Source organism: Labeo rohita, chromosome 18, assembly GCF_022985175.1.
Source record: "Labeo rohita strain BAU-BD-2019 chromosome 18, IGBB_LRoh.1.0, whole genome shotgun sequence".
Taxonomy (NCBI): domain Eukaryota; kingdom Metazoa; phylum Chordata; class Actinopteri; order Cypriniformes; family Cyprinidae; genus Labeo; species Labeo rohita.
In genome coordinates, this window is record NC_066886.1 from 9,346,346 (window position 1) to 9,372,208 (window position 25,863).

Sequence of the window (25,863 nt, forward strand, 5' to 3'; positions counted from 1 at the left end):
CGGGAGGATAACAGACGTTGTCTTACTTATGCATAACATTAATTATTTTTAATCTATGTATTGTTTATGAAACGTATTTTATCTTAAAACTCGTATTAGTTGTTCATAAATGAAAGTGAAAATAAATAGGTGAAGTCACGTGTTTGCATCGTTGTAGTAGGGAGAGAGCTACCCACAGTACGTACTACATCCGTGATTAGATGAACATGGCGCAGGGGAAACAGGCCATCGGTGGATTGTAAACAAGAGGAAATTTTGGGATAAAATTGACATCGTACCATGCACGTGTGAAATGGTCTCAATCTCGATATACTGGACCACTTGTTCTGCTTCATTGATGACTACGAGGCGACAGATTGAGTGCAACACATCCAATTGCATTCATAAACATTTCTATAGGACTTCAAACCCCTGAGCATTCACTCGTTTGGATATTTAAACAATAAGCCTTGTTTTTATTGTGGATGTCATCCTTGCACGACCAAATGGCTGCAACTGGGAAAGTCAAACGGAGTAAAGATATGCCCCAAGGCGTTGAGAGGTTGAAAGAGGAGCACAGAAAGGTCAGGAGTAATGTTTATTTCATATACCACCAATGCATTCCTGCAGATATTAAAGCTTAATGCTCATGCATGTGGTGTATCATCAGCATCGATTCATTTGGTCATTTGTTGATGTTGTTTTTGCAGTGTAGTCGCAGTATTACGCGTTTCGTGCTCTAGAAAGTTCTTTGTGTATCACGTGTTGCTGTTGGCTAGCTGATTGCAAACAGTTATTTTGCTTTGGGGCACGAGTGCTTCTGATAATTTGCAATTAAAAGCTTGTGCATATTTATATGCAGTGTATCTCAGTAATGTTAACAGTTAATTATTCATGTATAGTAGTTAGCAAACAATCTTTGTTCCAGCACATGTGGTCCACGTTGCCAAAATGCATGCAAGCAAGGAAAAGTACAGTACAGGTACAGTAGGTAGTTTACATGCTGTGAAATGACCCCATGGGAAGGTAAGTTAAGGGTTAACTGACCTATTTATATTTGCATGTTATTTTGAGTAGGTGAAAGGCAAACAGTGTCGACTTTGGAGGATAAATCTCAGCTGGCAAGATATGAAAACTACATTTGTGCTGGTTCATTAACAGTCAGCAAGAGCAGAGGATTTTTTATTAGAAGTTTCTAAATCTTTTAGAAGATGGAAAATAAGACAAACAAAACACAATGCATGTTTGTGCATGCTGTTAGACTTGCTTTATATTGTTTTATTGGTGGGTGATTCTCTTAAAAGGCCATATCTGGGTCACATTGCACTGTAATATTAAAGCTCTAACTAAAAAGTGGAAAAATAGAAAATTGCAAATAGAAAATTAAGCCTACTTTTAGCAGCATTAAGATGATTTGACATGTGACCTCATTTTCATGTAATCAGTACATTAACCTAGAAAAGTTAATAGTCCTAATGCCAAAACAATCTCATTCTTATTACTTTAATAAAAAAAAAAAAAAAAAAAAAAAAAAAAAAAAAAAACATTAAATGTTTATACAAGTACATTATATATGGGCCATTCTACAGAATTGGTGCAAACTGCTGTCCCACAACCAAAACTAATTTAAAAAGCATTTAAGTATTCAAATCTCAGATGTTTACTAAGATCCTTCTATTTAAACCCACAATAATGTTTTAAAAAATGGTAATCTTGGTATGTATAAAATCATTTATTAAAATTAAATTGAATATTGAAATATTTTTTTCCATTGTTTTTAAAAGCATCTTTTTGATTCTCTTAAAAAAAGTGAAGTTTTTGATTCTCTTAAAAAAGTTTTGCATATTCATACTACCGAATGTAGTAGTATAGTATGTTTTAGTCCATTGAGACTGTTTTTAACATCACCCCTACGTTTATGATCAGGAAATATTCCTGTGTCCTTTTCTCTCAAAGCTACATGGTGAGTAGACAGGCCCCATCATTTTGAGGTAAATGTGTTCAAAAGTCTGAAAAATCTGTGCGTAATTTTAAGGAACGCCACTACCGAACACCTTTTTTCTGCAATTAAGCACACTTTTTTTGGGAGTTATTCCATAAACTTTTAGTTTTTATATGTGTACCACTGTTCAGAACTGTGCTAGCTAACCATGTGCTGATTAGCATCTTTAAGCGAGGTTTAAAAGTATATAAAACATTGTCACTACTGAAACATTTGGTGAAGTTTCGGTAGTGAAATCTTTTGTGGTTTTTTTGGGTTTTATTCCTGTTACTACCGTAACAATCACGACCGAAACATTTCATCATTGTTTCGGTAGTGACAAAAAGGAACACATAATCCTTGTATTTGGGGAAAATAAACAGTTTTATTTTTTGTATTTTAGTTTGTTTTAGTATGCAAGTTAAAATTCTGTAATGTGATGTGGTCGCTACCAAAACATTACTGTCACTACCAAAAATATGCACTCACAACCAAAACATGGGATGTTTTGTCAAAAATAAAGTATATTGAATTATCAACTAAGATGTTATGACATTCTTTGGTTCAAAGTATATTCAAACTAATGAGTCATTAACTTTGAAATCAGTATGATCAACTTTTTGCCTTTTGCAAAGAAAAACTGGATACAAAATACAACAAATCTCATAAATTACACTTGAAATATTGTTAAAAATGTACCTCTGAAAAAAAAAAAATCAAATAGCAAAAATATATTTATGATATAGATGTAAGCAAAATCTTAATACTGTAGGTCAGTATAACCCTTCTGATTAAATTACTAAATTATATTACTGTTTCAGTAGTGACAAATATTCCAAAACTTTCTGAAAATACAATATGAGAGTTAACTGCACAAATGTGTACCTTGGATTTTGTACAGTTTGCATACATACAAATATTTTAGAAGACTTTTTTTTTTTTTCAAGATGTTTCCAACTCTGACTTCTGTAGGATGGCCCATATACATGGACACACAGGAGGCTTGTCATTACCCAGTTTCAATAATGAGAGAATGAGGTTAACGTGAGTTCCAAAAAAATCCTCAAAGGTATCCAAGTGAGCGTTAAAGTAATGTGAAATAGATGGTAAATATTAAGAGATCACAAGTGCAAAAAATCCTAATGGACTTGAAATAGGCTTCATGTTGTGTAATAGTACTTCAGCCTACAGACAGTTATTTTGACATTAAAATTGCCAAAAACATGCCTTTTGTCTCAGTATCACTCTCTATAATGGCTAATTCACATTACCAGAATAATACAGATAGTTTAGCAGTGATTGTCACTGGTTGTCTGTGGCATTTCGGGAATCTCAGCGTTTATGAAATAACAAATTGTCTCTGTTTCCACAACAGGTGGTGAAAGATTGCAGAAGTCAAATTGAGCACTGGTGAGTGTCCTCGTGCAATTTAACAGCTCTTTCAGACATGCATAATATTATTATCAATCTATCATGTCAGTGTTTCTCAGAAAATAACTATTCATTCCTGTGTGTTAACTTGTCATTGGTTGTTTATTGATTGTTAAAGGTTTAAATTTGGAATTGAAATGCTATTTATACTGTGTATCACTATATAGATGTTGATGGTTATGACAAAAGATTTGACAGGCTTTTGTTATGTTCCTTTTCAGTATTTTTAAAAGATTGTCAGTGGGTAGGACAAAAATAGAACTTGTATGTCAACAAACCGACAATTTTCTTTTAAGTGATTCATTTTTCTCTGTGACTGTCAGGAAAAAAGTGGAAAATGACTATGAATCTCTTCAAGACCGCCTCAGGACTTTGCCTGACAAGCTGTCGTATGATATTATGGTACAGTGTCACTTTTCAATTACTGACGCACCCAAGTTAATCTTCACATCTAGATACACAAACAATTTGTATGCCTGAGCAACAAAATATTAAGATATCATTAGAGTATTATTCACACATTTTTAGCCTGTTTTAAGACCTGTTTACATCAAGGACGACAGTTATAACCATGAAGTTTTAATACTTATACTTAATACAACAATTATCATTGTATGAAAATAGGAAAGTTCACACCACAAGCAGCCAGTCAGAGCTTGAGCATTTAAAGTGACAGGCAACATAATTGCAGTGTGTGTTTATAATAACAGAACGTTGCTGTGATACTTGTGTAGTTATCTTTATATCATTACATATTCTTGGTGTGAACAGGCCTTTACTTGACAGGTTTGAAAATGATGAATGTGAAAGTGACACTATTACATTAAGCCCTGATTTTGCTCATTATCTGGATGTTTTTTTTTTCAACATGATAGGTACCGTTTGGTCCCTTGGCTTTCATGCCGGGAAAGCTAGTTCACACTAATGAGTTAACCGTGCTCCTCGGGGATAACTGGTTTGCAAAGTGTTCTGCCAAACAAGCTAATGATCTTGTGGAACACAGAAAGAAACGTGAGTTCATTTCTACTTGATTAATATTTTCCCTTGACCCATTTGGAATGATCCGTACAGCTTGATCTGATATGTGTTATTTTTCCAGATGTCCAAAATGCACTGGATGACTTACAGAAAGTGATGAAGAACTTTCAGAACAGAGCCGACTTTACAGATGATCTTGAAAAATTGACTGGCGTAAGTGTCCTAACCATGACCTCATTGCTGTGGGAAACCTTATACTGATGCTTTCTTCCTGGAAAAAAAGAGTCACATCCACACTTTTTTTTTTTTCTAACAGGATACTGGAGATTTTGTAGACATTAGAGAAGAGGTAATAAATGAGGAAGAAGTTACCAAAGGTAATTCTAGTTTTTTAGGTTAGCTTTTGTGTTGTCAGGTTGTTTTTATCTTCTGTTGATCATTTACCCCCTGTTGTGCTTCCACAGGAAAACATCGTTTGGCCCACAAACCCAACTCTAAGCCTAAGCAGGAGTATTTGTTGGAACTGAAGGAGGAAAAGGAAAAGAAAGAAGATGACGAAGAGAGAAAAACAGGGGTGCTGTCAGAGGAGGAGCTGTGGGCTCGACTTGATGAACTAGAACGTGAGGAGGAACTTCAAGATGAGAGATACCGGTAAAATATTGAGTTTCTGATAAAAATATTAAGCACCACAACTGTCTTCAACATTGATAATCATAAGAAATGAATCCTGAGCACCAAATGTATGTATGTACAAATCTACCCTATAATGATAAAAATCCATGCAGTGGTTAATTAATCTGTAAAAGTAATATTCCGTTTTTCAAATCGAGCCGTTCTCATATGCCTGTCGGTGTGGCGTCACACCCACAGAGGCCGCTCCCACGATAGTTGATTGACATGAGCGTTTTACCTCAGATCAGTTGTAACAGTCCGACCTCTTTGTTTCGTTGCCGGAGCAGGGATGTAAGTTAGACAAGAATATCTCCGATTGAGCAATTGAGGTGTTGTGTTGCCGGATGTAATAATAAACATAGTGGTCATCATTTACACCTGACATCTGAGCTGCTGAAGATGCAGTAGATTACATTCGTTTGTGAAGGGAATGCGCCTCCTGATCTCTACATATATCCGTCTATGTTCGCGCAAATCATTCATGATCCACCTTCACTTACAGCAGAAGTGAGTATAAGTTTTTTTTTTAATGAATCTTTGCGATCGCCTTTCCTAATAATGTGCTAGTTAGCAAGTTTAGCAGCTAAATGCGGCTAAAGTAAACAGGCTTGTCACTCCACAGAGAGAAGAGAGGGGCGGGGCGAGCAGAGCTAATTTGCATTTAAAGCAGCCACAACCAAAATGAGATGATTTTTGCAGAGCTGATTTTGGCCATGTAAAAAACCATTGAGAATTTTTAACCAAAGTACATTATAGACTTTTCATTAAGACTCTAAAGAATCATATCAACTTGTGGAAAATGGGCATCCGATGACCCCTTTAATATATATTAAAATAAAAAAAAAGAGTTATTTTAAATTACAATAATATTTCAAACTTTTACTGGTTTTACTGTATTTTTAAAATCAGGTAAATGCAGCCTAGGTAAGCATAGAGAAACAATAAAATATTTTACCAACCCCAATGATACTAGCTAATAAATGTTTCCTGTGAGACAAAAGGTAGACATTAAAAGGTAAACATTAAAATGTAAATCAACCCCAGATATCCCAATTATATGTGACCCTGGACCACAAAACCAGTCTAAATAGCATGGGTATATTTAAGCAATAGCCAAAACAATGTATGGGTCAAAATTATTGATTTTTCTTTTATGAAAAAAAAGTCATTAGGATTTTAAGTAAAGATCATGTTCCATTAATATATTTTGTAAATTTCCTATCATAAATATATCAAAACTTAATTTTTGATCAGTAATATGTATTGCTAAGAACTTCATTTGAACAACTTTAAAAGAGAATCTTTCTTAATGTTTTTATTTTTTATTTTTTTATTTTTTTTTGCACCCTCAGATTCCAGATTTTCAAATAGTCGTATCTCGGCCAAATATTGTCCTATCCTAAGCTTATTTTTTCAGCTTTCAGATGTATCAAGGGTAAAAAATTTACCCTTATGACTCGTTTTGTGGTGCAGGGTCACATATAATTTTATTTTAAACAAATACCTAGTAATCTTATCCAGTAATCACAAACTTCTCAGAAAAGTCATGAGAAATTTATTGATCTAAAAGTGTAGAAACTCTGTTTGTCATACCACATATGCATACATCTTTAGGTAAATTGAAAATGCAATATACATACAGAAAAAGTAGCTGTTGCCAAACTTTTTAATAGTATGCTTATAGATTTAGTCTATTTTTTTCCTCCTGTTATACTAGATTGGACAGCACAGACACTAATGGAGAAGACACCACTTCCTCCTCAGAGGAAGAGAAGGAAGCAGATGGTGGCAGCGATGTCCAGGTTAATGGCCATCAGAAGGAAAATGGCTGGGTACCGTCATCTATCACGAGTCAGATGAACGGCACTAATGGCTCGCACCATGAGGATGAGGAGGAGGAAGATTGTGATGAGGAAGCAGGCAATGGTCTTCCAACTATCTACTTTTCTCATACTGCGGAATTCAAAAAGGTTAGTCGAGTGCTGCATTAACCCGTTTTAGATAGTGATACAAAAGATGTCTATTTTTGCAAGTCATAAAGTCAGTACTGCGTGATATAAATTTGCAAATCTGAGAAATAAAGTCACGATTGGGAAAAGTAAAGTCAGAATTGCAAGATATAAACTCATAATTCAGACTCATAAGTATTGTGATATAAATTCGCAGTTGTGAGGAAAAAGTCAGAATAGCGAGAGATAAACTTGCTGTTCTGAGAAATAATCGCAATTGGGAAAAATAAGGTCAGAATTGCAAGATATAAACTCACAATTCTGACTTTTTTCATGATAAAAGTTTGCAATTGTGAGGAAAAAGTCATAATTGTGACTTTTTCCTCACAATTGCAAATGTATGTCACACAAATACTGACTTTATAACTTGCAACTGCAATTTATATCACGCAATTCGGAAACAAAAAGTCGGAAATGCAAGTTTATATCTCACAATTCTGACTTCCTTTCTCAGTTGTGAAATTATATCACAGTTCTGAGGAAAAAAGTCAGAATTGTAAGTTTATATCTTGCAATTCTGACTTTATTTTTTAGAATTGTGACTTTATTTCTCAGAAATGGTACTTTATACTTTATATCATAATTCTGACTGTTTCGCAGAATTGTGTGACAAACTCTCAACTGTGAATTAAGTCAGAATAGCGGAATATAAAAACGCAATTCAGACTTTTTTCTTGCAAATGCAACTTTGTATTTTACAATTGTGATTTTTTTTTTTTTTTTTTTTTTTTTTCCTTCTCCTTACAATTTTTATAAATTACAAATTTATACCAACCAATACCGACTTTATAACTAGCAACTGCAAATTTATATCTCGCAATTCTGAGTATTCTCAGAGTTGTGAGTTTGTATCCTGCAATTCTGACTTTCCATACAATTGCAAATTTATATCACAGAATTCGGAGAAAATAGTCAGAATTGTGAGTTTTCGTCTCGCAATTCGTATTTTCTCACAACTGCGAATTTATTTCACACAGTACTGAGGAAAAAAAGCCAGAATTATGAGTTTATATCTTGCAGTTCTGACTTTATTTCTCAGAATTGTGAGATACAAACTTTTAATTTGTGAGGAAAAAAGTCAGAATTGCGAGTTTATATCCCGCTCTTCTGACTTTACAGCTCACATTTGTGAGTTTATATCACAATTCTGAGAAATCAAGTCAGAATTGCAAGATATACACTCACAATTCTGACTTTTTTTCTCAGTGTTGCATGCTCAGAATTTACAGTTGTGAGTTCTAAAGTCAGTATTGTGTGATATAAATTTGCAGTTGTGAGAGTCACAATTGTGAGATGCAAACTTTTAATTTGTGAGGAAAAAAATCAGAATTGTGAGTATATATCTGATTATTCTGCCTTTAGAACTGGCAGTTGTGAGTTTTTATCATGCAATTCTGAGGGAAAAAAGTCAGAATGTCCTATTTCTGAAAGTTGGGATCTCACAATTCTGACTTCATTTCTCAGAATTGAGAGTTTGTATTACTCGCAATTGTGAGAAAAGTCAGAATTGTGAGAACTCAGAATTACTTGTTTTTTTTTTTTTTTTTTTTTTTTTTTTTTTTTTTTTTTTTAGTTTTTATTCAGTGGCGTAATGTTAAAGATGTAATGAAATTTCACAATATTACAGTTTTTATTGTGTTTTTGATTTTCAAAAATCAGCCTTTGTGAACATAAGAGTGAACATTCCTCCTGTCTGTCTTAAAAACGAAATATTTTGCATAATTCTTTCTTTTCATCTCCCCTTTTCCCTGTGAAGGTCAGGATAAATACAGGAAAGAACACCACTCTCAAATTCAGCGAAAGAAATGAACAAAAGGCGCAAGCCAAGCGAAAAAAGAAAAGTGGCAAAACTAATGGCCATTCTCCTCACGAAAGCTACAAGATCACAAGCCCGGCAGACATTTATAGGTAACGGCCTACTGATTCATCTATATTTATTGATGTGTTCCACTGCTTGTTTGTATTTTATAGGTTCAGCTTTAACACAGTGTTTGTTTGTAGGGTGTTTGTGGATTTGGTGAATGGAGAGCCTATACCACGCAAATCAATTCTGAAGTCCCGTAGCCGTGAGAACAGCGTGTGCAGTGACACCAGCGAGAGCAGCACAGCTGACTTCGAAGAGCGCCGCGCAGCTTTTGGACGCTCGTGGAGCCACGACGACGCCACATACAGTGATACCAGCGATGGCATTACAGAAGAGGAAAGCCCTACAGGAACAAGCCCCCGCACTAACGGACGCTTTGAGGTACAGAAGACATGTTGCTGTTGGTTAAATGGATAGTACACCCACAAATGAAAATTCTGTCATTAATTACTCACCCTCATGTCATTACAATCCTGTAAGACCATTAAGATATTTTTGATTACCCTGCATAGACAGCAATGCTACTGGCCCAGTTCAAGGCCCAAGAGATAGTAAAAACATCGTTTAAATAGTCCATGTGACATCAGTGGTTCAACCATAATTTTATTTTTGTGTTCAAAAATAAAACAAAAATAACAAATTTGAATGTGCTAGTTGCATTGCTGTCTATACAATCTCATTAAATATTTAAATGTCTGTGTTTTAGGCTTTTACAGGCACAGTGATTGAAAAGGATCCCCTGCCTTGCTCAATCCCACATCTGACCATCGCCCCTCCTGCCTTACCCACAATCCCTGAGAGGAAACTAGAGGAGGTGGGACCCGAAGCTCCTCAGGAGCCACCCAAGAGGATATCCAAGTTTAAAGCTACACGTTTGCATCAGAAATGAGATTTTTGTCTCATCAGCACCCAACTTTTAATTCGGTTTTGTACAACAGTAACACTTATAGTCTGACTTTCTCACTACTGTCCTCTTTCTCTGTCCTCCATGCTACTTCTATACTGTCATCTGTCATACTGTCATTTATTTGCTCAATAAGAGTAATTCATAGAGATGATAAATGATTTCCCTTTTTTGTAAATGGCAGATGGTTTGTTTAAAGGGATAGTTCACTAGAAAAGGAAAACTGTCATTATTTACTCACCTCATGTCTCTCCTCCGACATTTTTTTTCCCTGTGGAACAGAAAGGAAGTTATTTTGAAGGAAGTTGGATTTTGTTGTTGCACAGAAGAAAGTCATACAAGTTTAGATCTTCATGAGGTTAATTTGCTTTTTTTGTGTGAGCTATGCCTTTAATTACAAACAAGCTGCACATTTTGGTACCTTTCGTGTGTATTAGTTTAGATAAAAGTTAAAAATAGAATGGGGAAAAAAATGAAAATGCTTTCAGAATGTTTTCAAAACAAACAAAATGGTGTTAGAGACATCATGACTACTGTCATTGCGATGTGGTCTATGATGTGGATTTTTTTTTTTTTTTTTTAAATGCTATGTCAAAGTTTATTTTCATTTTGTTAATCATGACATTAATGTGCAACTTTGACCTGTGTTGGTCATGAAATAGCTGACAATTTCTGTCAGCATAAAAAAAAAAAGAAAAACACACATTTTTATCCCTTCTGAACTTTGTCTCCGACTCTCCCTATGTCGTTTTGTATCTTGTTTTTGTATTGTTTACAGAGTTTTGGCTTTGCTGACTGCCGGAAAAAATGTTGATGTAACTGAAAAGGAAAAAAATAAATGATTTTTAACTCGCCATTAGGATATTATTCTTTTGAGTTCGGTTCTACACAAGACGTAAATTCTTGCATTCATTTCTGGGCATGAAACAAAGAAGTCATGACTCTGAAGATGAAGCAACTTTTTTTTCATTGTGGTGTTGTTGGGTCAAAACCACAAGAGGGCGCTAAAGCCTTGTACGGTTTTATCCTTAAACAAATCAAAGGCAAAACAAGCTTTAGACATAGACATTTAACAGCTGAATCTATTGGAGTGAATGTTACCAACAAAAACTTTGAGCTTGTCAGGTGTTTTTATGTATTTTTTGTAATAAAATAAGTTTATATATATATATATATTACTACCGTTCAAAAGTTTGGGGTCAGTACATTTTTATTGTTTCTTTTTTTTTTAAAGAAATTAATACTTTTATTCACCAAGGATGTATTAAGTTAATAATTAAAAGTATATTAAAAGTTAATAGATAATTTACATTGTTATAAAATATTTATATTTTGAATAAACACTGTACTTTTTAAATTTGTTATTCATGAAAGAATCCTGAAAAAAAAAAAAAATTACAGGTTCCAAAAAATATTTGGCAGCACAACTGTTGATATTATCCAACATTGATCATTCTAATAATAAATCCGTGTATTAGAATGATTTCTGAAGGATCATGTGACACTTAAGACTGGAGTAACAGCTGATAAAAATTCAGCTTTTCATCACAGGAATAAATACTATTTTAAAGTATGTTAAAATAAAAAACATCATTTTATATTGTAAAAACATTTTGCAATATTACTGTTTTTTTTTTTTTTTTATATATATTTTTAATCAAATAAATGCAGCCTTGATGAGCATAAGAGACTTCTTTAAAGTCTTACTGACCCCAAACTTTTGAACGGTAGTATATATATATATATATATATATATATATATATATATATATATATGTATATATGTATATATGACAGGGTATCTTTAAGTTATTAAGTTAATCAAAGGCAACGTAAGCATCCATGTTAGATTGTTAGATTATGTATTTGTGTTTAATGATGCAATATATCACAATAAATGAGTCGTGGGCACACAGTCCTTTACAAGGTTCGCAATGTGCCTTTCAAGAAAAGTAGTTCGTCCTTCTTGGAAACAAACAAGTGTGTCAAATAATCCAAAAACTAGATGACTCAGAGTGCTCCATTATTACTTCTGGCATTTAAAGGCAAGGATGGAGTACTACTGAGGACTACTGCCTCCATTAATGCCTTTGTTTGCACCGGTATCAGTCACTTGTGTTTGACTGCAGACTTATCCATCAGCACATTGACATTTGGATGTGGACAGGTTCTGAGTCAGCAGCTGGGCTGAACGCAGCTCAGTCCATTCAATTAATTTCTGTCTAGAACGACTGAATGATCAACTCAAATCAAAATTTTCCAAGCATGATTTTAATGCTTAAAATAGGTTGATTTTTGATGTCATTTAGCAGGGCTGCTGTGAAATTCGCGAGAGATATTTACATCCACCGTATTCTTCACCGCAGAAGTAAGCCTATGGGCGCGACTTCCGGTTCATTATTAAGCAAAGGAATAACAACGTGCGGCAAGTGGTAAAACTGTTTGCACTTCAAGCCAGTGTTTACATAATTAAAATAATACATTAAAATAATATAGTAAGACACAGCAATTTGCAGTATCAAGCTACAAAACGAGCAGTTTGTGAAGAAAAACTGGCTTGATGCATGAGACTGGAAGCCACACCCATAAAATGTACAAATGGCCGCACCCACTCTTATAGCAAAAATAAGGTGGATAGAAACATATTCAATGGGTGTTAAAGAAATAGTACAGTCAAAAGAAAAGGAATTCTCAAGATCAGGTAATTTTCGCTACTTAAAAACATTTTTCAAACTTTAATCTATCATGACGTTTTAAGCCTGTATGTTATTGCTTGTTGTTTATTATTTGTGACCTTGGACCACAAAACCAGTCACGGGTACATTTTTTGAAATGGAGATTTATACATCATCTGAAAGCTGAATAAACAAGCTTTCTGTTGATGTATGGTTTGTTAGGACAATGTGTGGCTGCAATGCCAACTATCTGAAAATCTGAAATCTGAAGGCGCCTTCAAAGTTGTCCAAATGAAGTTCTTAGCAATGCAATTACTAATCAAAAATTAAGTTTTGATATATTTACGGTAGGAAATTTACTAAATATCTTCATGAAACATGATTTAATATGCGAAAAATCAGTAATTTTGACAGATACAACATATTGTTGGCTATTGCTACAAATATATCCATGCTATTTATGACTGGCTTTGTGGTTCAGGATCACATTTTACAACCTCTGTTCACCATTCACATCCATTTTACTAAAAAGAGAAGCACAAACTTTCAATTAAACGTCTCATTTTGTTTTCCACAGAAGACAAGTTTGGATCAACATTAGGGTGAGTAAATGATGGCAAAAATGTCCATTTTTGCTAGAACTATCACTGTAATTTTCATTCATGAGTCAGTGTTGTCAAATAATTTTGTGTGCCAGTAAATAATACATGCAGAGCCACTATGGTGCTTTCTATTTTATGCCACTGTCTCAAGAGCTTGGGGCAGCTGTGTTACTGAAACTGTCACTGATAAGGATCGCACTAATAATCGCTTCTGGGCCCACGAGCTCTATAATGTCCAGCTGGTCTCTCATGCTGATCCACCGTTTTAGGGGTCAGAGTCTCTCCGAAGTTCAGTGTGGATGTGTCATCATTAGACTCAACATACCAGCTATACCAAACCATAGTGCCTCAGAGTGGCCAGTTCACCCCATAATTGAAACATCTGATACTCATCGCAAAGCAACAGTTATTAAAGGCAATTACACAGCAATTAGTTGTGTAGTTAACACATCTAATGGAGCCAGATGGGGAGTATCAATTTAAGCTCGAATGACAAACCTGCCCTGGATTTTGCTTGGGTGCAATTAGCAGTATGAATGAAGCTGAAAAGAGTGAGAGTATTTCATGCTTGCAATGCATCCTTGTTCCTTACATTACTATGCATGTTTTGCATCTTGGGCTAATTTGATAGACTCTCTGTGTTAAGCAATTACATTCATTTTGGAGATCTGCAATGCAAGTGTTTCACTATGCATGTGTTTGACTGGTAAAACAATAGATCACCACGGGCAGCTGTGTTACCTCCCTTGTTTCCATGGCAATGCTGCTGATTGACAGTTGCCCTGACAACTCCATTCAGCCACCACCTGCTAGCTGTCAATCAGACCTGCCATCCTGGGGCTATTGACAGAGCTGTCAGCCCATGTGAGATGTGCCTGTCAAAGCTTCCAAACACTTGTGGTGGCAGGGAAACATCTTTTTCCTCCATTCACATTGTCTTCTCTTGCTGCCTTCTTAAAAGTCAGATTTGGGCAGAGCCATATCCTCTTAGATTTACATTTTACATTCACATTTATATGCCTGGCACACAGGTTTTTTGTCAGCTCCATGGTATTTAATGGAGAACATTCTGACTTCATTGTTTGTTATTGCTCTCTGCGTTTATTCATTCGTGTTGTCTGAATGCTAATTTTTAGTAATATTACAGTGGCACTGCATGAGTTAATAGCTGACTCAATGATGTAATTTTCAAAGTATTCTTGTAACAACAGTTATTTTACATGAATTATACTACATTTTATGGTTATAAGCTAGGAGTGTAGACACATACTTTCACTGCTGTTCTCACTAAAGTAGTAACAATCTAAGTCAGCAAACTGGCAATAAATTTGAGCCACTTTACAAAAAAAGGGGTGCATTTGAAAGATCAGTTCACGAATTGCACTGAACTAGTCCAAACGGTTTTGGAACAGGAAACTGTTGTCCACACAATATTAAAATATGTATTCACATAAACTCACAGGGTCAAACACAAAGTTTATCTAATCAAAACTGACGCTGAGTCTGAGCTCCTCCCCTTTTTAGGGAATGTTTTCCACTGACAGATTTGTCAGCCAATCAAATGTTTTATTTATTATCCTGGTGGGCGTTGTCCTGTCGAGGCCTCATGCAATCATGCATTCAATGACGTGTGTAAATAAAGAGAAGACTGCCAGAGAATTCATCAAACAAGAAGGGAGTTGTTTTTATTTATTTTTGCTTCAAATAATAATTAGTAAGTGATTTCTTGCACTTGAATAATGTTGAGCTTGCACAGTAGGCCTACTGAACAGTGCACTGTAAAAAACTATTTGTTGAGTCAACTTAAAATAATTTGTAACCTGGCTGCCTTAAAATTTTAAGTTCAGTCAACTCAAAAAATGTTTATTCAACTTGAAATGTTAAATTATACTAAGTGACAACTTAGATATTTGAGTTGAATCAACTTAAAATTTTAAGGCAGCTGGGTTACTTACCCATCTGTTAAGTTTAGCAAACACAAATATCTAAGTTGTTACTTAGTATAACTTAACATTTCAAGTTGAATAAACTTATTTTAGTTGACTGAACTTAACATTTTAAGGCAGCAGGGTAACAAATTATTTTAAGCTGACTCAACAAATTGTGTTTTTTATTTTTTACAGTGTGATACACGTGTAAAAACAAAATAACACCCCCCCAAAAAAGTGCTTAATTGAATAAAAAAAGGTGTTCGGGAGTGAAGTTCCTTAAAGTCACACACAGATTTTCAGACTTTTGAATACATTTACACATGGGACTACTCACCATGTAGCTAATGAGAGAAAGTGACATGAATATTTCCTGATCATAATGTAGGGGTGTAATTAAAATCAGTCTTAGCCAATGGATTAAAAAATGGCATGAAAATGCTGGACATTTTTTAACAAAATCAAAATGACATTTTCACAAACAACGATGGAATCAAACGATTTAAATATCATTTTCATAAGTTAGGAGTTGGGGTTCGGGTTAGCCACCTCCCAACTGAAAGTACCCAATAAATGATGATCCAGTTCTGTCAAGTTCATTAACATTTTTGAAATTTCAGTAGCGTTGTTGGTGCAGATGGCTAAACTTAGCCTAAATGTCCATACAGGACTAATAGTTAAGGCATTATGTAGGTGTTTTAAAACATACCCTCTTTCTTCCGTCCATGTTTGTAAGTGTCATCAGCCCAGCAGAGCTTTGCTCACACCTGACAGATGACAAGCCCCAGCTCAGAGGCTGACGCTGCAATCAAAGTTCTGTCACACCTGTCAATATCCCGCTGTCATAGCAACACTTCTTGTGAATGATGATGTGAGAGGCGGTGGTGGTGGGTTGGGGGCTAGCTTTGCATAAACAGTCACCCACACCTCCAGATAAAAGGTAGGGTATGTTCTCTAGGTTTCGTAACTTCATAGCTGTCCATTAGCAATGTACTTTCTAGGATGTTTCTTCATTTAGAACTATCCGGGGGAAATGTGCATTCAACAGTGATAGGGTTTTTATTAGGGCTATCAGTTTAACATGTTAACTTAATTATTAATTATGAAAAAATAATGTAATTAAAATATTTTAACACAGTTAACGCCACCAGACCTGATCTTATATTTCATACAGTTGACTGTTGACAAATATGATGCAGGGCAACAACTCCATAAATGTAATTACACCCTGAAATTCAAGACATTGGTGCAAAAATGCCCCTGTATGTGTTTTTAATATCACACGGGCAGTAAGAGCAATATGACACGAGTGCTGATTTTGTCCAGATCTATCACAAGCTTAAATGTGATTTTATACAACAGTTCAGTAAATAAGAAGTTGATGCTGTGTTATATTTTAAACACTATATTATATTTTTTAGCTCAATTTTTACCTTTGAAGCAAATAAGAATAAGAAACTAAATCTGCCAGCAGGTGGCAGTAAATGTCTTTATGAGTCATTCACTCATTTGATTTGATTAGTTTAAACAGCTGATTCATTCAGGAATGAAGTAAATGCTCACTTTATGAATGGGCCTTTGAATCATTGATTAAAGCAGCCTCGACCAGAACAGGATGATTTTTGCAGAGCTGATTTTGACAAGGTAAAAAGGGTGTTGTTTTACAAAACCATTGAGAAATTTTAACCAAAGTATATTATAGACTTTTCATTAAGACCCTAAAGAATCATATCAACTTGTGGAAAATGGGCATCCGATGACCCCTTTAAAGACTCTCGGTAACAAAGCTGTTTTAGTTACCATGACTTTTGTTATATGAACAAAAAATACTGAGCTGTTTCTCCAATTCTCTTCTTTTTTGTTGCATAGTTTATGTTATGCCGTTCCATCCTAAATGTTTATCTGTTAAACATTTTATGTTGAAACGAATAAAATATTTCATTCTAAAGCTAAAATGTTTAATGTCTACTTGATACTTTCTCATTTAGCTTTAAATAATTTTTTGTGGGTATTTTCACAGTCAAATTTATTTTGCGAATAATTAGATTAGTTAATCGACACAGCATGTAATTATTTAGTTAAAAATTTTAATAGACTAAAAGCACTAGTTTTTATGTATTCACTCTATTCTGATAATGCAGAAGTTCTTTTTGTAATTCGCTTAAAAAACGCTTCAACTTTAAGTGCTCATTTGTATCCGTACATCATGCTACTTAATCGTCCTTTTTATTTAGTGTTTTTAAAAGCTCAAAAATATACTCAGTCTGAACATTTAGGGCTGATAGATAATGCCTGTTCAAAATCTTTTGACAAAACTAAAAAAGTGTTAAAGGGATAGTTCACCCAAAATGTCACCCTCACCCTCATGTCGTTCCAAACCCGTAAGACACAAATTAAGATATTTTTGATGAAATCCAAGAGCTTTCTGACCCTGCATAGACGGCAATGCAACTGACATGTTAAAGGCCCAGAAAGGTAGTAAGGACTGACGTGGAAGAGAAGAAATTGTTGTATAAAGTCATTATTTTTGTTTTCTTTGCACACATTAAGTAGCTTCATAAATTACGGTTGAAATATAGACTATATTCTTACTAACTTTAATGGATGCCCATCACATTTCTAAAATGTGTGTGCCTACCCTATAGAGAGATTCAATAATATTGCCTGTACTGTTTTTTGAGCTACTCGACAGGAAAATAAGACGTTAATTTAACATTTGCTTTTATTGTTTTACACTTGTACTCCAAACATGACAACAATAAAGTTGATCTCAACAAAACATGCAGATTAAATCAAATAGCCTATTAAAGTATGCTCAGAAAATTGACATATGCAATTTAATGACTGTCTTGCGTTTTGTTATATATCACATTTGAAATCCCATGATTGGGTCAGTGCAGGGGAGGAAGGTTCTATTAAATCTGTCTGGATGAGGCATTCGTGGTTTTAAAGAGTTTACAATATCCTGGCCATATTTCAAAGCCTATCATCTCCTTCAGATTAAAGCTGACGCTGATGTCTGCCAGCTCACATTAATCAGAAGAGTGTCACAATGGGTTTTGCAACACTTAGAGTCAATGCTAATGATGTCTGCATTTCATGTTTCCTCTGCAGTGGATTATTAATCATGATCTATGATATTTGCTGTCGAATTGTTGTCTAATCGTCCAAACAGTTTGCATTTACACTTTGTTTCAACATCTTTGGACATGTTTGACTTAAAAAAAAGATTTGATTCCTGCCACGCAAAAGTCCAGTGAATGGAAACTCATGTCTCCTGTGCATTTACATGACGTGAAATCGGAAGGGACAGGCTCGTCCTTGACAAGTACACCTGTCACAGGGTCAAGTCAGATCACATTGGCAGAGTCAAGCATGTTGCGCTTGCTGCTTGTGTTTGTTTATTTCAGGATACATTTGTTGTAGTAACTAGCTGGCTTGTAAAGCAACAACGAATGAAGTAAAATGTATTTTCAGATTGTAACACTATACCACATACTTAATAAAAAAACAGAAAATGTAAAGCAATAAAAGTAGTCTTACTATCTATATAACAATATTTAATCTTAGTATTTATATGCACATGGTAATTTACACTAGAAACTACAGTAGACAGAATTTTCTGCAATTATGTTGTCTTTTTAGTTTTTATATTATCTATAATTTTTACAAATAATTACATTTATAAATAATAAAATGTACTAAATCGAATGTTTTTGAGATTGTAGATAAGTGTCAAAGTATTACTTTGCTGTATGAATTCTGCGGAAAATAGACAATATTGATAATACTAGAAAATGGTAAGAATATTTATTTTGATTATTTCAATGATTTGTATCATTATATAGATTAATATTTTTATTTAAAATAGTTTTTAATAAGAATTTACAATCTTTTATGGCAAGTTAGAAATTGTATTTTATTTTAATTTTATTTTAAAATATTTTATTTTATTCAGATTTGTAATACTGTTTTTTTTTCTTTATGTGGAAGTAAATGCTATTTAATCTTATTTGTTGTGTTTTTGAACAGCAAGATTTTTAATGTTTTTTAAAGCCTGCATTTATTTGATCCAGAGTACAGCAAAACAGTAAAATGTTGAAATATTTTACTATTTAAAACAACTGTTTTCTATTTGAATATATTTTAAAATGTAATTTATTCCTGTGATTTCAAAGCTGAATTTTTAGCATCATTACTCCAGTCACATGATCCTTCAGAAATCATTCTAATATTCTGATTTGCTGCTCAAAAACATTTATTTTATTATTATTATTATTATTATTATTATTATTATTATTATTATTATGTTGAAAACAGTAGAATTTTTTCAGGTTTCTTTGATGAATAGAAAGTTCAGAAGAACAGCATTTATCTGAAGTACAAATCTTTTGTGACATTATAAATGTCTTTATCATCCTTTTTGATCAGTTTAAAGCATCCTTACTCAATAAAAGTGTTAATTTCTATAATTTCTCCCCCCCAAAAAATTGTACTGACTCCAAGTTTTTGAAAGGTAAACATTAAAAATCTATAATGTTACAAAAGGTTTTTATTTCAGATAAATGCTGATCTTTGGATCTTTCTATTTATCAAAGAATACCAAAAAAATGTACACAACTATTTTAAATATTGATACTAATAATAAATGTTTGTTGAACAGCAAATCAGCATATAAAAATGATTTCTGAAGGATCATGTGACACTGAAGACTGGAGTAATGATGCTGAAAATTTAGCTTTGATCACATAAATAAAATACATATTAAAATAAATTGAAATAGAAAGCAGTTATTTTAAATAGTACTGTATTCTGGATCAAATAAATGCAAGCATATATAATAAATGCATACATATATATATATGTGTGTGTATATATATATATATATTTTTTTTTTTTTTTTTTTTTTTTCAGCACATCACAAGGGTTAATTTGTTTAGCATTCTAGCCATTTATACACGCACAATAAGTTATTCAAGATGTTTTCCTTTGTGAATTCTTTCTTAGGTAAAACATAATATCCTGAAACCAAGCTGATGGACAGAGTTGACACCTCTGTCTTACAGCTCATGTTATTATTGGGGCATTTTTTCATGAGGGAAGGACTCACCCTGCCAAGCACACAGGCTGATGTTCACAGCTTTGACAAGATTCTGCACCTCTTTGATGTCTGTATGCGAAGATGTACGTGCGTGTGTTCTCCAACACGTTATCACGTCTCTGTCATTCTTCTGCGCTGAACTGACATCTTGAAGGTATGGGACAGCAGCTTGAGAGACCGTGGGTGGGTTTGTGTTCGTGTTTATGCTATCTAAATGATATTAGAAGGCTACAAGTAAAATATAACTTACATGATTGATTGGATGAAGTAATAATCAGTCACACCTTTGTCAGGATAGCATCATATTTAATTTTTGACAGGGATGAAAACAAGGCTGTGAGGGATAGGCGTAGTACAGTGCATTCAGATTGTACTGATTAACAACTTACCGACTGTTCAGAAGAACCGTCTTTCTGAAAAATTGTAATCTAGGTCGTTTATATAGTGGGTGCCAGGAGTCCATTCACACAGAACGTTCTTCCATTCCATTGTTTTTTGATGTAAATGCGCTAGATGAACGTGTTGCATTCGCAGCTCACATCTTTTGCTATGTTCTGCACATGACATGAATGCGCCACTTACTTTTAAGTTCAACTTCTAAAAAACGCGTCGTTTTTGCTTTAAAAACATTTAGATGTGTAATGAGGAAAAATACCTCAAGATGTGTTTTTTAAAAGCTGAATTTACTTTTATTTTAATGGAAGCCCATTTCCACCCACTGAATAAAAAATAAAAAAAGGTACTTGCAAATTTTATATTACAATTCTGACTTTTTTCCTTGAATTGTGAGTTTACATCTCGCAGTTCTGAGTTGTCAGTATTGGGTAATATAAATTCACAACTGAGTTTATATCAAGCAACTCTGACTTCATTTCTCAGAATTGCAAATTTTTCCTCTGAACTGCACATTAACATCTCGCAATTGCGACTTTTTTCTCTGATTTGCAAGTTTATATGTCACAATTGTTACTTTTTTCTTTAAATTGCAAGTTCACATCTTGCAGTTGTGACTTTTATTTCAGAATTGCATGTTTATCTCGCCATTGCAATTTTTTTTCTCTGAATTGCAAGTTTATACCTTGCAATTGTGACTATGTTCTCAGAATTGTGTTTATATCTTGCAAATGCAACTATTTTTTTATTTGAAGATTGTATCTGTTTTTCCTTCTTTTTTTCTTCGAATTGTGAGTTTATATCTTGCAATTGCAACTTTTTTCCTCTGAATTGCAAGTTTATACCTTGCAGTTGTGACTACACTGTAAAAAATAAAAAACACAATTTGTTGAGTCATCTTAAAATAATTTGTTACCCTGCTGCGTTAAAATTTTAAGTTCAGTCAACTAAAATAAGTTTATTCAACTTGAAATGTTAAGTTGTACTAAGTAACAACTTAGATATTTGTTTTTGCTAAACTTAACAGATGGTTAAGTAACCAAGCTGCCTTAAAATTTTAAGTTGATTCAACTCAAATATCTAAACTTTTTTTTGAGTTGACTGAACTTAAAATTTTAAGGCAGCCAGGTTATTAATTATTATTTTAAGCTGACTCAACAAATTGTTTTTTACAGTGTATGTTCTCAGAATTGTGATTTTATATCTTGCAAATGCAACTATTTTTTCCCTGAGTTGAAGATTTTTTTTTCTTCTTTTTCTTCGAATTGCAAGTTTACATCTTGCAGTTGTGACTTTTTTTCTCTCAGAATGTTTATATCTCGAAATTGTGACCTTTTTTTTTTTCCGAATTATATGTCACATATGTCATAATTGTGACTTTTTTTCCTCCAAATTGCAAGTTTATATCTCGCAGTTGTGATTTTTTTCTCAGAATTGCGACTTTTTTCTCAGAATTGAAGTTTATATCTTGCAATTGCGACTTTTTCTAAGAATTTCACACTTATATCTCACAATTGTGACTTTTTTACTCAGAATTGTGATTTTTATATCTCGCAATTGCAACTTTTTTTTCAGAATAACTACACTTTTTCTCCAAATTGCAAGTTTATATCTCGCAATTGTGACTTCATAACACTCAAATGTGAGTTAAGTCAGAATTATAAGATATAATCTCAAAGACCTGAGAATATATCAGTCTTTTTCCGCCCTCAGAACTGGACTTTATAACTTACAATTTTTCAGAATTGCGGGAAAAAAAGTCAGAAGATACAAACTTGCATTTGCAAGGAAAAAAAAAAACAATTCAACAAAGAATTGTGAGTTTATATATCTTGCAATTCTGACTTTATAACTCACAATTGCGAGTATATATTATAAAATTCTAAAAGTAAAAGTCACATCGGCTAGTCACATCTGACTGTGTTTCTCAGAAATGCGAGTTTGTATTATGCAATTATGAGTTCTGAGATTCAGTCAGAATTGCTAGATATAAACGTAGTTATATGATATAAACGACAAAAACTCACAATTACCTTTTTTATTGTTTATTCATTAGATGAAACAGGCTTCCACAGGGTTCCCTCTGGTTTAGACAGATTTAAACCTAGACTATATAGTGTTAAATAATTATTTGACTACATTAAACCTTGATGTTACATCCGCTTTAAGAGATAAATCAACAATCCTTGACTCTAGGAAATAAAATTAATGTGTTTAATTGTTTTAATTTCATTTATTACTTTTTATCGGTAAATCATTCTTAATTAGACTAGAAATGGCTGAGTTGGCCATTAAATGCAGTAGCACATGGCTGGTATCTGCTGCTCTGTAATGCAGATCAGAGCTGGCGTTGACGTTGAATGAGAGGTGGCCGAACACGATCATGACAGTCAAACAGAAAGGCCAGACAAGCAGACAGATGTCTGATCAGTGATTTTCAAAACAGTGTATTTCAACTCCCTCAATGTGTGAATAAAGAGGACAGGAAGTGGCAGTTTGGCAGCTCCAACCAGGAGTGTCACACTGAATCGTGTCCCCTGCCATCTTCGGACGGCTAGCGCGGCCCAGGAGGTCGCGTGAAGCGCTCAGCTCATGCATTTCTGGGACGTCGCATCTAAACGCCACCTATGCATACGGCCGAGACGTGCGGAGAGGGACGATGGACAGGGACCGAGACCATTACCACATTTCGAATGAGCCCTGACAGAACATGAGTGGATGCCTTGTCAGATCATTCTGAATACACAATGTCAGAAGTCATGCCACCATGTCAGACAACTCTGGCGGTGGTAGAGAGCAAGCATGCTACTACGTTCGTCTTCTTTCTGAAATCTTGACATGGCTGAGATTTCGGCTCAAAATGAGGTCATTTCAAGTGAAACAAGATAGACAAAAGACTATTAGGTGTTTGAGACTACCAGTAATAGTGCTTCTATTTATATTATTTTCACATTTAAAACAATGTATTTTCTAATTACAAATTATGCAATGAAATTAAAATCTTAAATATTTATTTACTGCCAATTTATTTTCTTTGGTTAAATTATTTTAGATCTCAATTTTGTAGTCATTGCCAGGTTTAAAAGGGGAAAATATAGTTGATGTCAAAAGTTTACATACACCTTGCAGACTCTGCAAAATGTTAATTATTTTATGAAAATAAGAGGGATCATACAAAATGTTTTATTTAGTACTGACCTGAATAAGATATTTCACATACAAGACAATTACATATAGTCCACAAGAGAAAATAATAGTTAAATGTTCTTTAGAAAAATCCTTCAGCTCCCACAAATTCTTTGTTTTTTCAGCATTTTTGTGTATTTGAACCCTTTCCAACAATGACTGTATGATTTTGAGATCCATCTTTTCACACTGAGGTCAACTGAGGGACTCATATGCAACTATTACAGAAGGTTCAAATGCTCACTGATGCTCCAGAAGGAAACACAATTCATTAAGAGCTGGGGGGGTGAAAACTTTTGGAATTTGAAGATCAGGGTAAATTTAACTCATCTTATCTTCTGGGAAACATGTAAGTATCTTCTGTAGCTTCTGAAGGACATTACTAAATGAAAAAAAAAGATATTTTGGCAAAATAAGAAACTTGTGCACATCTTCATTCTGTTCAAAAGTTTTCACCCCCGGCTCTTAATGCATCGTTTTTTTCTTCTGAAGCATCAATGAACATTTGAACCTTCTGTAATAGTCGCATATGAGTCCCTCAGTTGTCCTTAGTGTGAAAAGATGGATCTCAAAATCATAAAGGATACAGGCAATGTTGGAAAGGGTTCAAATACACAACAATGCTGAAAAACCAAAGAATTTGTGAGACCTGAAGGGCAGTTTAGCTGTTCATGACACTTAAGTCCCTTGCGTCACATCTTCAATAGAAATATTCTTGTTTCTAAATTCTGTCAAGAGAGGTAGGGAATAAAAAAAGAAAGTGGACAAAACTAAAACTAGTTCTTAGTGAGATATCCAACTTGGTTCTCTTGGGAGTTGTTTGTTACACTCTAGTGTATAAAAATGAAATATATGCTCTTATTTATACCCCAGCAGATCTTGTTTTAGACCTTCCTTTTCTTGCAAATGTAGCTAGATCAGCCAGTCTGTTCCTCTCAAGCGTTTTACTTGGTCAGCACTTCTCTCCTAGTCAGAAATGTTGCTTAAGGTATCACTTAAGGTGTTAGAAAACAGGATCAAACGGATTGATACACAGCTTTTGACATGCTATTTGAGCATGTAGCTCACTATAATTGGTCGTGTCATCATGCATTAAATTAACAATGTATGGTGTAATGCCCTGAAACGAGTGTCTTTTGCAAATCTGTCAGATATCATGCCAAAATGCTCTTGACAGCTGTCTGGGGAAATGCTAGTGAATAGCAGTTCAGCTGCTCAAAGTATTCCCTGTCCAGCTGTTAAATATTTTGGACTTACAACAACTTTCTTGAATTAGTTTATTGGACAGATCGAAATGGATGTAAAGCACCATAGTTATTCATACTGCTTACGACCTTCTGTGACTAAAGCAATATCATGTTTAAGTAACATTAAGCATAAACATTGTCCAACTTGATTTAAACTGACTGTACTTCAGCAGTATGACAATTTTCCCATTCTTTAAGAAAAGGAAAATGACCTTAACCCGTACCCTTGTGCTGAGAATAATTCAGCCAGTGTGAACTCTGTGGGCAGCTGCCTCGATTCTGTCCCATGAGTGCTCTGGAGCTGTCACAAACTGTCATGTCAACTCAGGTCTGGTCACAATATGAACTGACACTCAAGTAGCGGGTGAACATGATTTCCAAGAGGCCATGATGAGATGAAGATTGTGCTAGCTCAGTGATCAATTTACTTTCAGGTTAACCATGAATATGTTCTAAGGAACGCTGCAAATTAAATTAAGCAAAGCACAGCTTTGCAAGTTGCATGTTGAGATGTTTGTGAAGATCTATGCTTGGCCTATATGCTGTAGTTTTTCGAACAGCTAACTTCAGACGAGATGTCAGACAAGAAATAAGGATGACGCCAGTACAATCTGTACAGAATTTCACATCAAATTCAAGCTACTGTTTTCCCGTCAACTTTTTTTTGGATTGGCACATGTGTCAGAATTCCTGTTCAAACTTGTCTGATCAGGTTGAAGCTTATTGCACTGTCAAACGTAGCTCTCTTCTCATTAGTCTGGGCCCCCTTCCCATCAGTGCATGCGCTCAAATTAGATTGACATCCAAACTGTTCAGATATACAAAGCAATTTAGATGATATTCATTAGAGCGATGACATAGGCTGATGTGACTCTGACAGGGAGCACTTCTCTCTCTTTCGCTCTCTTATTTT

At 34.2% G+C, this 25,863-nt stretch overlaps 1 protein-coding gene across 1 annotated transcript; it reads left to right on the forward strand.

The window, feature by feature from the left end:
- Window positions 1–70: 70 nt before the first annotated feature.
- Window positions 71–10,672, forward strand: uri1 (URI1 prefoldin like chaperone). Its single transcript, XM_051135507.1, has 11 exons — window positions 71–563; window positions 3,336–3,370; window positions 3,715–3,793; window positions 4,267–4,402; window positions 4,491–4,582; window positions 4,686–4,746; window positions 4,834–5,020; window positions 6,759–7,011; window positions 8,807–8,958; window positions 9,052–9,295; window positions 9,621–10,672. The coding sequence occupies exons 1-11, from the start codon at window positions 465–467 to the stop codon at window positions 9,801–9,803; spliced, it is 1,521 nt and encodes a 506-aa protein (XP_050991464.1). The 5' UTR covers window positions 71–464; the 3' UTR covers window positions 9,804–10,672.
- Window positions 10,673–25,863: the final 15,191 nt, after the last annotated feature.

What these genes read in the sequence shown, in the direction of transcription:
- uri1 (XM_051135507.1), top strand. Translation starts at nt 465, where the DNA reads ATGTCATCCTTGCACGACCAAATGGCTGCAACTGGGAAAGTCAAACGG. An exon ending in AGAAGTCAAATTGAGCACTG is followed by an intron (nt 3,371 to 3,714) that starts GTGAGTGTCCTC and finishes TGTGACTGTCAG; the next exon opens with GAAAAAAGTGGAAAATGACT. An exon ending in TGAGGAAGAAGTTACCAAAG is followed by an intron (nt 4,747 to 4,833) that starts GTAATTCTAGTT and finishes GTGCTTCCACAG; the next exon opens with GAAAACATCGTTTGGCCCAC.